The sequence below is a fragment of the Mugil cephalus genome, chromosome 21 (genome assembly GCF_022458985.1).
Source record: "Mugil cephalus isolate CIBA_MC_2020 chromosome 21, CIBA_Mcephalus_1.1, whole genome shotgun sequence".
Classification (NCBI taxonomy): Eukaryota; Metazoa; Chordata; class Actinopteri; order Mugiliformes; family Mugilidae; genus Mugil; species Mugil cephalus.
In genome coordinates, this window is record NC_061790.1 from 2,235,213 (window position 1) to 2,249,849 (window position 14,637).

General features: G+C 39.6%; 1 protein-coding gene across 7 annotated transcripts in view; it reads left to right on the top strand.

The window, feature by feature from the left end:
* Positions 1 to 9,568, top strand: part of myt1la (myelin transcription factor 1-like, a) — a 76,258-nt gene extending 66,690 nt beyond the window's left edge. For 4 of the 7 annotated variants that reach the window (XM_047573110.1, XM_047573113.1, XM_047573112.1 and 1 more), the window contains exons 20-25: positions 3,001 to 3,222; positions 3,334 to 3,425; positions 3,506 to 3,609; positions 4,102 to 4,245; positions 6,657 to 6,719; positions 8,425 to 9,568. In XM_047573110.1, coding sequence (XP_047429066.1) covers positions 3,001 to 3,222; positions 3,334 to 3,425; positions 3,506 to 3,609; positions 4,102 to 4,245; positions 6,657 to 6,719; positions 8,425 to 8,565 — 766 coding nt within the window. In that variant the 3' untranslated portion in view covers positions 8,566 to 9,568. The remainder of the gene's footprint in view (positions 1 to 3,000; positions 3,223 to 3,333; positions 3,426 to 3,505; positions 3,610 to 4,101; positions 4,246 to 6,656; positions 6,720 to 8,424) is intronic. The other 3 variants (XM_047573115.1, XM_047573117.1, XM_047573114.1) reach the window with 1 other exon arrangement.
* The last annotated feature ends 5,069 nt before the right edge of the window (positions 9,569 to 14,637 follow it).

A 14,637-nucleotide genomic window follows, 5' to 3' on the forward strand; every position in this document is an offset into this window, starting at 1 on the left:
AAATTCAATCATTTTGAGGAATTTTAACCCTTTAAATGCCAGTTTGATTACTTGAAGTTTTTGTTTTTACAAAAAAAAAAAAAAAACATGAAAAATTGTCTATTTTCCATAAATCCAATGTTGGTAGACTGGGGCATTTTATTCAGATCAGTTCTGGATATGACCAAGACTTTCTAAAATATTGCCTTGATTGGATTATTAGTTTTTGTGCAGCATCAGATTGAACATTTACTACGCTCTTGTAACCTTAGTGGACAAAAACGTCCCATTCACTTCCATTAAAACTACATTATTTAATGTCTCAGCCATGACACAATAAAACCATTAATTCTGCAACATTAGGGTTTCATTTATGAGAAAAAATGTCAAATTTGTAATTTTTAGTGTTCAGCACTAAAATCAGCCATTTCCCCGTTACCGTGCCTTTATTTGTCATTTATATATATTTTCAAAATTTGTGTAGAGATGGACTTTGTTACAAAATGTTTGCTATTTACACTAACGCAGCCAAAATGAAGAGGAAAATTCTGCCCAAATGGAGAAAATTGTCCCTAAAAGTCTGAGTTTTAAGGCAGATATTAGTATTTTTATCAGGGTTTGAGTCATTTCAACAATCAAAAACTGATTATTCTGATTACAGTTTAAGATTTAATTGAAGCAAAACATACAGCACCTCTTAAAAGTCTGTGCCCTTCTGAATTTTCTATATTTCGACAAACATTTCTTAAGTAGTAGAGAACCTAGTCAGTGTAATATATTTGTTTATTCTAGACCATTGATCATGTGTTCATATGTGTGAGCTGTTAAACTAAGTGAAGCCTTGTTTCCAGTATCTCCTGTAAGCTCCTTGTAACTAAATGTTTCTGGTAACCGCTGATCAGTGGGAGGAATCTGATCCTATTCCTTTAACTCTCTGAGTTAAATCTGTAGTTTAACACTAGAACACTGAAAATTACTTTTCAATAGACTCAAAGTTTATTATGGAAATTTTAAACTTTCAGAGCACAAACACAGCGACTCGACTTTTTATTAAACTGTTGAAATGATCGATATTTACGATCACTAATCATTCAATATATTATCCATATATTATCCTTTGTTTCACTAAAAGAACCACACCAGACACATGTGATTTAAGTCTGTGTATTTGTGTAATGATACATATGTTTCCTGTGTATAGACTTGAAATCGCTTACAGCCCAGACGCTTCATCACGTCGACGACAGAAACATCCATCTGCTCTCTCTTAAAATGCCGCCTGCACACGCTGACCTTTCTAACTTTAGCTGAGAATATATTATCGAGGCTCTATGGTCAGTCTTGGACTTGCACCTCCTGCTCCCAGCAGGCCGGGTCCAGTAAAGGTTAGAGCTGGCGAGCCTTTGACATTTGTGTTGAAGCGGAGCCGTAATGTTAAGCCAATACGACCTTGTGAATAATCCAAAGTTCAGCCGGTGTCAGTCTGAGGCCAGCTGCCCCCGCTCCGGTCCCGTCGTACCCTAATTAAGCTTAACCTGAGCCGGGGCGAGGGAGCGGCCCTCCGACGCTGCACTCCTTCTAATCAGCACAAATGTCACAGCCAAGGGCATTCTGGGATGCAGGAGGAAAGTTGAGGAGGTGTTATCTGCAGAGAGGGCGACGTTAACGAGGAGGAGTCATGACATACCCCGGTGTAGCTGGACTCAGGTCGTACCCGAGTATGAGTCTAGTTACACAACCGTGGGATTCCGTTGTGGAGCTTGATTCAACCGATGCTGCTGCACAAATTGAACAGAACTTATCGCTGGTGATCGCTTGTTCTACTGACAAAATTAAAGGCTGAACACTGGGAAGTTGTGCTTTTGTCTGGAAGACCTTCGTGACATCTCAAGGGTTTAACTAACTTCATTTTTACCAACAAATTCCCCCAAACAACTTTCTCTTCCTGGATCTCCCCGATCTTGCGTCGCTTCCCAATCTGCAGCCAACAGCAATGGTGCATCATCATCATTCAGCCACACTGTATGAATGAATTTTGTATTAAAGGGTTAACTAACACACACACCTTCACTCTTATCACTAGTTATTAAACTGTGTCCATGTTCACTGAGAAAAACCATCTGTCCAGAGAGCAGAGGACGTCCAACTTGTCCACCAGAGGGTTTAACACCTACTTGTCTGATGATATTTGCATGAGTGACGTGCAGATCAGTACTGAAATAGTGATACTTCTGATACCAGATCTTTATGCTCTAAAATTTATTCTCAAATCAAAATATCGATACTTTCGATACTTCATTTGAGTCACTTGAGGTCATGTATATCATTATAATTAACAGGAACACAGTGGGAAAGTAAGTTGAGTTGTGTCAACACAACAAACCTTGTGAAACACTTCAGGTCATAGGTCTTCAACATCGGGTCCGCGACCCTAAGGGGGTCCGCAGAGGTAAATTTGTTTAAATGCACATCAACATGAATCCAACTTGTTTTAGTTAAGGGAAAAACTGAGTTTATCTTTCAGTCAACACTTCACTCTTACAGCACACAGAACACCACACTAGCTACTACCTGTCAATCTAAGCCTCCTGTAGACAGTAGGCTCCGCCCCTATTGCTGCTGCTCCAATCACGAGGCCACATATTACACACTGACCCTGTCAGGTTCCCCGTAATTGGCCCGAGAGCCTATTCAGTCCCCAGGTCAAATCCAGACGCACACTGCAAAATTAGGAGAAGAGAAGCTAATTTAGCTGCTTTTAAAGGTAAACGTATGTATGTTTATGGCAGTTGCACAGCCACCCAACTGTTGAACATGCTTGAAATTTGAACCTGTGTATTGTTTGAATAACTTAATACTGAATGCAAAATGATAATAATGATGTATATTTATAAATTACACAAAAGTATCGATATCGGATTGGCATCGCCGATACCAGTCTGGATTTTACTCAGTATCACATCAGAACGGGAATCCCTGGTATGGAACGTCACTGATTTGCCGCTCTGTTCCTCCTCTCAGGTGTCCAGTCCCGGGCTGTGATGGTCAGGGTCATGTGACAGGGAAGTACGCCTCCCACCGCAGCGCGTCAGGCTGCCCCCTGGCTGCGAAGAGGCAGAAGGACAGCTACGTCAACGGCTCGCAGTTCGTGTGGAAGTCCGGTAAGACGGACGGGATGACCTGTCCGACCCCGGGCTGCGACGGCTCGGGACACGTCAGCGGGAGCTTCCTGACCCACCGGAGGTCAGACACCTCAAAGCTTTAACAGCTGCCATCATTGAACCAAATGAGGCGATTTTTGCAGGTGTAGATTCAAACCTGCAGCTGATAGATAATCAATGTTCTTCCTTCCAGTCTCTCCGGTTGTCCCCGAGCTACCTCGGCCATGAAGAAGGCCAGGATGAGCGGCGTGGAAATGCTGACAATCAAGCAAAGAGCGAGCAAAGGTCAGAGATCAGGAAATTAAATCTGATTAAATACAGGCGCAACAGAATGTTCAGTTTCTCTCTGGTACGTTTGTTTTCAGGCATCGAGAACGATGAGGAAATCAAACAGCTGGATGAAGAAATCAAAGATCTGAACGAGTCCAACAATCAAGTGGAGTCGGACATGATAAAGCTGAGGACACAAGTAAGACGGTTTCTGTTAATAGTGAGCAAAACTCAAACATAAGGCAACAGTCTCTCCATTGGAAACTGATAGTGTTCAATTCAATTAATAGCCAGGTCTCAGAAAAAATAACCGTATATAACAGTCATTGTTGGTGTCAGACAATTATACTAATATAAGTAGCTACGTTTGAAGTAACACATGAACCTTGCAAAATAACAGAGAGCTGCAGCAGCACAAAGAAGAAAATTTGACGTGAACTTCATGTCAAACATGAGATTTGAAATAATCAGAGAAAAATACAGGAGAGAAAAACACTTTAGTTTAAGTTGACATAATTTTTTCATGTGTATATGGTACCAAGACACAGTCTATGTTTTCTGAGTTCAGACTAACTCTGAGTGATTGAGTAAATAAAGGTCCCAGTCACTATTAGAGGGAATACGGTAGACATCAAGTACATTTTTTTCTCAAGGATGGCTTCATAATTAGGTTTCCTCTTTTCCGTGGCAGATAACCACCATGGAGACCAACCTGAAGTCCATCGAGGAGGAGAACAAGGTGATCGAGCAGCAGAACGACTCCCTGCTCCACGAGCTGGCCAACCTGAGCCAGTCGCTCATCAACAGCTTAGCCAACATCCAGCTTCCACACATGGTAAGAGAAAACCTCACAGAGACAAACGGGACTCAGCCGCTTCGCCTTTAGATTATCTTATCTTATTGTCAATGTTCTGAATTTCTTTTATTTTCTATTCATTTGATTATTTATCAAGATTGAGTCCTGTGAAATCTAAAAACCAGCATGCATTCTTTCAATTTAATAATTCTGATGCACGTATCGTGATGACTGGACCAAAGATTGGATCTAAAAATTTGCAAATTTCCAAAATTGAACGCGTCTTAAATTTAGATCCATCTTTTCATTGTCGTTGAGATATCTCGTTAAAAAGATAATTTTCTAACTTATTTGTGAGAGTTTCTGTGTGTTTCATGTTTGATATTCGACATCGTGGGACGGTAGCTAACATCTGCTGTCTTTAAATCTCCTCCAGACTTTTTCTGTAGCTACACTCAGGTTTTTCTTCATCGGCTTCTTTCTGTTTGTCACCTTCCTGTTTTTGTTCATGCTGTGCTTCTTCTTCTTCTACTACTATTACTACCACTACTACTTTTTCTTCTCCTGTGCTCAACGCCTCACAGATTTCCACATAAAGACAAAGCCCTGTCGTTTTGTTTATTTTTTATGGTTGAGTTTGAGTGAAGTGCTCACGGCTGTTTTGACGTCATGTTGTCTCGGTGTTGGAGGAAGACTGGGGCTAATTGGATAATCTCTCTTTAAGCAGTTTAAACCCGAGTTCCTTGATAACTGGACTCTCTGCACCACATGACACTGTAAGAGAAATGTCCGTCTTAACAAGGAACATCCGCCCTCCTGCTCACTTTTATACAATATATTCATAGCTCCAGCCTGTTGCTCATGTATTTCCCACAATTTCATTGAACTGATTTGACTCTAGGAAACTGCTGCAGTTTAAATAAGTGAATCTAAAGCTCTGTTCACACTGCTTCCTTCTCAGATCCAAATCTCTGATCTTTCTTAGCTGCTTAAAGAGATCTTTGTGCACTAGAAGTTGTAGAGACTAGTCGACTAATCGCTGATCACGTAACAGTAACAACATGGACGCCTCCAAGAAAACAGGTGAGGAAACCAGTGTGTCGTTACTTCATGAAGTGTGAGGAAATACTTCAGTAAATATGAAGCCCATATTACAGAGACACGTCAGTCATGAAATACACCTAAAGTATGAGTCTGAAAAGGCTAATGCTAATGCTAACAATGTTAGGAACTGTCCAAATCCTCTGGACATCAGTCAGTTAACAACTTCACCAGACGTCCTGTGGTATCAGAGTAAAGGAGGCAGCACATCAACTATTTGATAGAGTTATTAGAACTTTAGCTGCAGAGACATACCTGACTACAATATCCCATCTAATAAAACTCTGTGTAGGACTAGCAAATGCTACTGATGGTGCTGAGGTGCAGCCTGTTTTTATACAGACTATACATATCTGCAGCTCACAGTGTGTAGCCCATGAGCTGTGTGTTAGTAAATATAAATTTCATTGCTCTCTACTATGTTCTGTTAGTAGAGACTAGTCTGTGTCCACTTTCGTCAAAGAACAGTCGACTTTAATAAATCTGACCTAGTGCAACTTCTAGTGTGTATAAGATTGTGCAAAGTAAGGACAATGTGTAAAACAGCAACAAATCCATTTATGTTGCAGAAGAGTTAATTTCTTACTGAAATTCCTCTGCCTACAAAGTTCTTTGTGGTAGAATTCCAAAACATCTCTGGAGTTTTGAGAACACGCTTCATCCAAGTAGCTTCCTCAGTTCTAAGGGACCAGTGGGAAGTTATAGGAACCTGTGGGTAAAACTCACCAGTCTCTTAGAACTGAAGAAGCTATTCAAGTGAAACGTCTTCTCAAAACTCTTTTGGATCTAAACCATGACCTGGATGACTGAGAACCTTCACAGACATGTTGTGGTGGAAAGTTGTTCTGGAGTATCTACGTTGAGGACCTATTCTGCTCCTGCAAAGATCTACCTGGCCAATCAGATTGTTTAAGGGGTCCATGGAGGTACTGCAGAGGAGTCACGAAATCTTTGGTTGATTAGACATTGTTTGTATATTTTTTTTTTATTTCCCCCACAAATTTAAATTCCGTTAAATAACCTAATCCAAATCCAAGATATTTTAGTAAAGGGATAAGGCATAATATTGAATCCTTGAAGACCCCTGATCTAAGAGATGTAGAGCTTCAGTAATTTGCAACAAAATGTTCCTGATTGGTTGTTGCACAGACGCATTTCTTGGTTGGAACGTAATAAAATCCAGACGGCATATTTCCAGACCCTGAGAGCAGGAAGCTTTGCAGTGTGAACAGAGCTGGGGGGGAAGTGACTTGCCAAGACGGACGCTGTGTGGCTCATGAAGCTTTGTGAGCGCCGCTGTGTGTCCAGCTAATAGGCTAATAGACTTCTCTGTGCACCCTCTCCCGTAGAGACCGCTGCCACAGAAAGAGGCCCCAGTAAAGCATAGCTGCTGTTTGCAGATGCCTCCCAGAGTAAGAGATCCATCTATCCTTTATCCAATTATCCTTCTCTTCTGCACTGTCATCCCTCCCTCCTACGACTCCTCTGGTTCGCTTTGGTGCATCTCAGTTTCCATTTATACGGCAGTACACGACTCAGACATGTGAGCGGCGATGTTAACGTTAACTGACCTGTCGCCAGATGGTTGCAGACATTTCTATCCTGATGCCTTTTTACTGCTTCACCCTTCGTTCTTAGTAGCTTAAAATACCTTAAAAGACAATTAGTCCCATTCGAGAGCGACTCAAACGTTCAAATCCGAAACGTCCAAATTTGAATTCACAAGTTAAACTTACAAAGAATTTAACAGTCAACACAAAGTTTCACAATCACTGGACTAATGGCTGCTCTAGATTCACATATTATTTGAGATAAATTCCTGTATCATTAAGATGTAGGTTTTGCCCATCTTGTGCATCCAAAATGCAAAAATCAACCTGAAACTAGGGCTACTGGAATTGTAGAGTTTCTTAAGGAAGTTCGCCTCACCTCTCTTCCAGGTTACTTCCTTAATTCCAAAGTCCTGGATGGGGGTTAGAGTTTTAATACATGTCATTGTGTCAGTAAATATCATTCATTGGGGAAAGAAAACAGTTTCCTCCAACTACAGGTGAGTATCTGGTGGTTAGCATACCTTGGTCTTTTGAGTTAGAGGTGGACTCCACCCACATGCTGGTCCTCTAACTCCCCACCAATCTTTTAGGACTGGAGACTTGGATGAAATGTCTTCAAGAAACTCTACAAGTCCAGTTGTTGGTATTTCAGCTAGTTTTTTGGATATACGATGACGAGGTTGACTGAGAACTTTTACAGACGTATACCATGTACCATGCTGTGTTTACATCATAGACTCTATAAAGAATGAACGCCATGACAGCTCCTTTAAAAGTGAAGTCAAAGCAAGTAGAGCTCCCCCTGGTGTCTGACTGACCAGTAGAACGAATTAGAGATGCATTCGAAGTCCATTTCTTTATAAAGTCTATGACTCACATTGGTTTCAAAAGAAAAGTGCTACAATTTATTTTTGGAAGATGTAAGATGGTGAAATTAATTGATATACTGACACTTAGTAACCACAAAAATTAAAGTTATCCAATTAGGTCATAATTTCTAAAAAGAAGTAAAGAAGTGGGCCTAAAATTGAGCCTTGGTGCACACCACAACTGTGCTCACCCAAACAAAAGCAAATCACAACCTGTTGGACATGACTTCAACATGTTTAAATGTTAATTTGTTTCCCTGACTGATATTTAAGCTAACCAGTAAAACTAATTATGAATCCAGAGCTGTTCCGTCTCTGAGAAATATTTAAGCGACAGAAACTTAGAATTTCTGGTTTTGTCTCTGTCATCCGCCCATTGACCTCCCATTAGTTTTTAACATCCTGATTTTCCATGTGCTAAACATTAACTTTCCATCTGCCCATCAGCTAACCATCCCTCTCCTGATTTCTGCATGATTTGGAGTTGCACTTAGTAGACGACAAGCGGAATTTTTTTAACAAAGACATATTAAAAAGGGAGTGTTTCGGTGGAATTATGAGCCATGCTTTCCTGACGCTGTTCCCTTCCTCCTGTCCTCCAAACATTTCCCGCAATGAACATATGAGTGAGTGCGAGTGCCTCCTCCGAACGTGCCTGACTGTTTGTTTCTTCATGGGTTTCTTTCCCCTCCCAGGAGCCAATGAATGAACAGAACTTTGACACTTACGTGAGTACATTGACTGACATGTACACCCACCAGGACCAGTACCAGAGCCCGGAGAACAAAGCGCTGTTGGAGAACATCAAACAGGCCGTTCAGGGAATCCAAGTGTAGCCCTGACAGAGGCCGAAAATAACAAATGCAAAGCAAAAACAACATGGAGGAGAGGGGTGGAAAAATAGTTTAAAAAATACAAAAAAACAGAGGGGAATGGGTTGTTTTTTGCTGCTGTAATCTACCATAGTTCTTTTATTTCTTCTGCAGTTATGCTCTCAACTCCATGGGTATCTCTTTTTTATTATGTTGATTGTCGTTGCCTTGCTTTGAAAAACAACGTTTTAAACGAACATTCACGTTTTGTACATTTTCATATGACCTAATATAATGTGATGTACTGTTTATAGCTGCTAATGTATGCACATTCTAGTGTATATGTATGTATTTATTTACCGTAAGCTTGAATTGGGGGTGCTCCGATCAGCATTTTTGCGGCTGATCGCAGGCGGACGACTGTAGGAACGCGAAATCGGACGATATCACTCATAGTGTGAGGTTCCAATAAGAGGTTTTTTCTCCGTCAGTTGCTGCGTTTCCATTACCCCGAGAAATACACAAAAGCGAAATATCACAATAAAAACTGGTAAAAATGATGAGAATTACATATGTACAAAGAGCAAAACTGGACTAAGATGGACTTTATTGATCCCCATTGGGGAAATTCAAATGCTACAGCAGCACAAAAAAACAGTGACCACAAAACTAATTAAATAGGACAAACACAATAGTCAACAAAAAACTACACAATAACAAAGTGTTGAAAATAAAGTGACTATAAAAATAGACTACATATTGGCTCAGTGGGGTCAGAAATATTAGAAATATCACTTTAATTTTACGAAATAGTGTAATGGAAACGCAGCTACTTTCTCAAGAACCTGGATAGCTAACATAGAACATAGAACAGTCTATACATTTGTCCTGTGGGAAAAAACCAAATAGATTTTATTTATTATAAAATAGGAAAATGTTTGAAAATAAACAAAATTTTGCAATAGAGGGTATGCATGTGATGTCACAGCTAGCTGAAGTCTCCATGGTTACGGCCACTGAGTGACAGTTGAACATGGAGATTAGCAGCATTAGCTTGAATCATAGGCTTTAATAACAACTAAATAGTAAAATTACTTTAAAAAAATAGTGAAGAGCTGTTGTGTGATTGACTGAACCAACAGATGTGAAAAGCAGTCATATATTTTTACAGATATCTGCCAAAGAAAAAATAAACGGAATATTTGTGATCACTTCTCGTTATCCATGCTAACGTTACTCCTCAGTGAAGCTCTTAGCATTAGCATCTTTTATTTACATTTATCATAAGTGAAATGAACTAAAACTAACTGAAACTGAGGCTAACACACTAACCCAATCCAAACTAGTTGGTATGGATCATTGTTGAGTCCAGTTTCCTTTAATTTGATCTGATTATCCAGAATTTGCCCATCTGTATTTACTAATACAGTGGCCGTGAACGACGGTGATGTCGGTGCATACCCTCTATATGACCTGGAGTGCTGAATAGTCAATCGCTAGCTACACTTTAGCGTGAGTCCATTTTTAACATGTTTCGGGAAATTATCTTGGGATTCTTTCAACCTCTGATCTGTTTTTCTGATTGGCTGGTACAGACGTCGTAATAGTGATTGGAGCACCCTTAGCTTGAATCATTTCTTATTTTAATGCGATTTACATACGTGAAAAAAAAACTGGGCGTCACGGGTTCAACAGGGAGCAGAGTGGAACATGAAGAGCAATCACTTCTGAGAGGCTTTTTCCTCACGAGCCTGAGAGCTGGAAGTTGTTCATTGAATTTTTATTTTTTAAAATGTCCAAAGTCGGACACTAATGTTACTGTAAATCTAAAAAGTTATCAGACGAGCCAATGCTGTAAGCAAGAAGATCTCAAACATCATGACACGGAAACTTTGTGGTGCAAAATCCCATCATCCCCTTCAGAGCTGTTTTGGTTTTCCAACCGTCCTGTTGGACTTCTTCTTCTTCTTCTTTGTTCAAAGTGGAAAAGGCTGCGGAAAATGTAGGAGACAATCTGCCATCGTGAATTTATTTTAAACCATCAACCTTGACTAGCTAATAGGACAACGTGTCAGCAATATTGGTATGGTAATATTAAATCGTTTGTTTAGATATGGGATGCAATCTATATGAAAAAAAATGTTTGGGTATATGCAATTTCTTATGAATCAAACTAGCAAAGAGCTGAGAGATCTTTTTACTAACTATAAATGTATTGCGTTTTTGTATAAACCTTTTACTACAATCATGTTTTAGGAATCTGACACGGGTGAGAGGACTTTGGTTCTGTCATGTTTGACTTTGCACAGGGACACCTTTTGTTTCCATGTTTTGATGTTTTTATTGTAGATTAAGAGGCACTTAGCAGGAAAAGGGGTGTGTAGATGCGCGTTTTCTTTCTAAAGGCTGACGGCTCCGCTGGACTTACAGGGTCAAACGTCCTCATCCGTCATTGTATATTGCACTCGTTCTGTAGAAAAACGTCTTTCCAATCATCTTCACTGTCTGAGCCGCAGACGGGACACGATGCCACATGAAGACTAAGCACCGCTTTTCTCTTTTAAACAATTATCATGGTTATTGAAAAGATGAATGAAACCAGAGCCAGCAGTTGTGATGTTTGTGCAGTGAGTATTTGATCTGAATCGGCCTTACGACGACGACGACATTCGGTCTGGGATCACAGCACCGACGGAGTATGTTTTCGATCATGCATGCACTTTACTGGAGTTTGTTAAAAGTATTATCATGTGGTAAATGAAGCAAAAACTGTACAGCGAGTTTGTGGAAACTGTGACTTCGACGAGAGTTTGTGACGGCGACGCTTGTTTGAAAGAAACCTGGGGCAAAAAAACAAACAACAAAAAGGAAAACTCCCCCTCTCCTCCGATCTCGTTTGTCTGAAACTTTCAGATTTCAGGATTTATTCTTTACTGAGTAAAAACTGCAGCCGGACATGAATGCAATAGTGATATCAGTATCATCTTTTCCAGTAGCGAGAGCTGGGTTAAAAGTGGTCATCATAGGGAGAGGTCAAAGTGGTTGGTTGCAATTTGTAGTCTCACCACTAGAGGCCACTACATCTCACACACTGGTCCTTTAAAGCAAAACTTGCTTTTAACTGCTTCCAATAAGAAATTTACACTTTTATCCCAACAAAGATAAGATTCTCTAATTTGCTTTTCATTTAAAATATAAACTTTCCCATGGAAGGCAGTAACCTTGCGTCACTGATAAGGCCACGCCCGCTTATGAGTGAAAATAAAGAAGATGTTGCTGTGTTGTGTATCGTTCTTCGAACAATTTAAAAGATAAAACTGAGATTTCCTCCAAAAGAGAGGGAGAAAACGAATAAATGTATGGCTTCAGGCCATAACGTGTGTGTACATGTGTGGCAATTACTTTAAATTATGATGCTAACGTTAGCTAATGTCAGTAGGTATAATTACGTTCTGTGAAGCATTTTTTAAAAAAAGGTTTAAGGCTGGCTAAGCTTCATGCTGTATTTATTTCATGATTAAGTTGCTTAACGTTCATATATTACCCTGAGATTCAATGAGTTAAGAGCAAATGTTCAGTAGTTTGGAACTTTTCTTATTTAACTTCGCCGTTCCTCGCTCGATAACGACATTATTTATGTGTCTGCCTGACTAACGTTTCACCCACTATCCAGTTGAAGAATGCTAGCAACACAAAATAAACACCGACTACGGGTGGGTTTGTATTTACCGCCAGTGGTTTGTTTTCACCCAAATGGGGGCGTGGCCTAACTCGCTACCGTCATCTATTGTCCCAAGAGAAGAGTCGCTTAAGAGCTAGATGGCACTCCGACAATTCAGTTTACTGTGAACATGCTAGCTAGCTTGCAAGCTTAATTGTATTCTGGTTGGACGTGGATGTTTTGGAAACAGCTTGGCTAGATATCACTGAAAGGAAATATATATGTATACGAGTACATATGGGTAAACTGAGCCTGTAGCTCAACCCCGAACGTCCTAAATATGTGAAGATTTCAGGCAGATTGTCGGGGGAGTTTTCCTTTAAAGATGTTTCTTCTTAGGACTCTTACTGCAAAGTCTCATTCCCTTGACTTCACATCTCTGTCCAGAGCTTTGCGTCTGCAGCTTCCTGCCAGTGAACTACTGCATTAGATAGACTGACCGCTTGTATTTTCATTTAGTCAGTTATTCTTACCGAGGACAAAGGAAATGGGAGTTAAAGCACAATTCTGCCACTTAATGACAGTCAATAGACTAGATATTGTAATATCAGATGTAAAAGCTGAAATGTAACTATTTACATAGAGAATCTCAACACTAACATGACATGCTAGAATGCAAAAGAAAAATCCATATGAATATTTGTGAAATCATCCATTTATGAAGATGTTTCTTTTCGGCAGTGCACTGATAAGGGGTTTTTATACAACATTCATTTTTCTCTCCTTTACCCCTTCTTCTCTGTTACTCGCAGACTTTCAGCAGTTTTTTCTTACCACATGGCATGAGTTTTCGTTGATATTTTTGCTGTATGTTCAAGGTCACGAGTAGCTACGTGATACTTTAATTTGACTTGTGAAGTTTGTACAATTTTTATCATGCTGGTGTTGGCATCTCTTGCTCTGAATAAATCTTGTGTTGCAACACTGATTGCGAGCCGTTCTTGTGTTGAAAGCTGATTCTCCAGGAATACCTTTTAGCTTTACCAGGATCTCCTCTGAACTTTGAGGGGAAAATGTTAGAAAACATCATGAATGTATTATTTCAATAAGAAATAATTTAAGAATAATTTTGTGTTGTGTCTGAACAAGAACCTTTATTGCGATTATAACGTATTTTCTATTTACTTATAAACTTCCCCAAATTCTGCACTGAATTTGAACTGATTGATAATTGAAAAGGCAAATCACAAAACTACATAAATGTCATGAAAATGGACTCAGATGTAGATTAATGATGCATCCACCTTAATTATTAAAAACGCATTGATATCGGTGACACTGGCCCTGTATTTGCTTGCTATCTAGTAAAGAACGAATGTGTGATGATCCTCTTCGTTGCCTGCTTTGAAAAGCGAATCATCTTAGCGGAAACGGTGAATAGAATAGACTTTATTATTATTGTACATCTCAGTAACAAAATTGGAGAGAGCGTTTCCCCTGCAATGCAAGGACGCAAGCACAATAAAAAGACAAAAAAATGCTATGTATGTATGTATATACAGTGTGACAGTGGTATTGTATGATAATATTGCACTTGGTTTGTAGGCTAAAATTATACATATACCCATCTTAAGCAAGTTGAAGCAGGTTGATAACCTCCAGGCAGATAGATTGTACACTGTTATAGAAGATAATTGATTTACTGTGACCTTTTTTGCCTTTTACAATATCCCCAAAAACAATGAAAGAAGACAGAGGTGGGTCGCTGCCATTAAAAGGGATCATTGGACTCCCACAAAACACTCCAGACTCTGTGCTGAGCACTTCATCTCAGGTAAGTTATGTTAGCATGCTAACAATCGCAATATTATTCACAGAATTCAAATAGTCAAGTAAAATCAACGCTTCAGTATTGTTTCAGATAATTAAGATTACCTCGTTGTGTTTAATTTAGATTGAATTATTAGTTAGTGTTAGTTACTATCTGTTGTTTTACGTGTTTTTATATCTTATTCTACTATTTGCGTATCTTACTCCTGAGAAACGCAGAAAGAAGATTAACAGCTACAGAAAGTTTGAGCAAACACAAGCTATCAAACGAAAAAGAAGTGCAGTGCATGAAGTTGGGATGGTGGTGACTGGCTGTGACATCGGCAGTGACCTTCACTGTGATGATGAGAGGACCGAGGTGAGACTGCAGACCACAATTACTACAAGGACACGACTCACACCGAGGTAAAAAAAAATAAAATAAAAAAAGAAACGAAACGTATGCCTGCAAGAATACTACCTTGCAATAATGATCATTTCATTAAGCACAGCGGGGTATTTTGCCATCAATTATAATGAGGTTGGTTCATGGATCTATTATAAGAACCATGGGTTTGTTAAAACGACCTCTCAACCTGTATCAGTGATACAGTGACACATATACA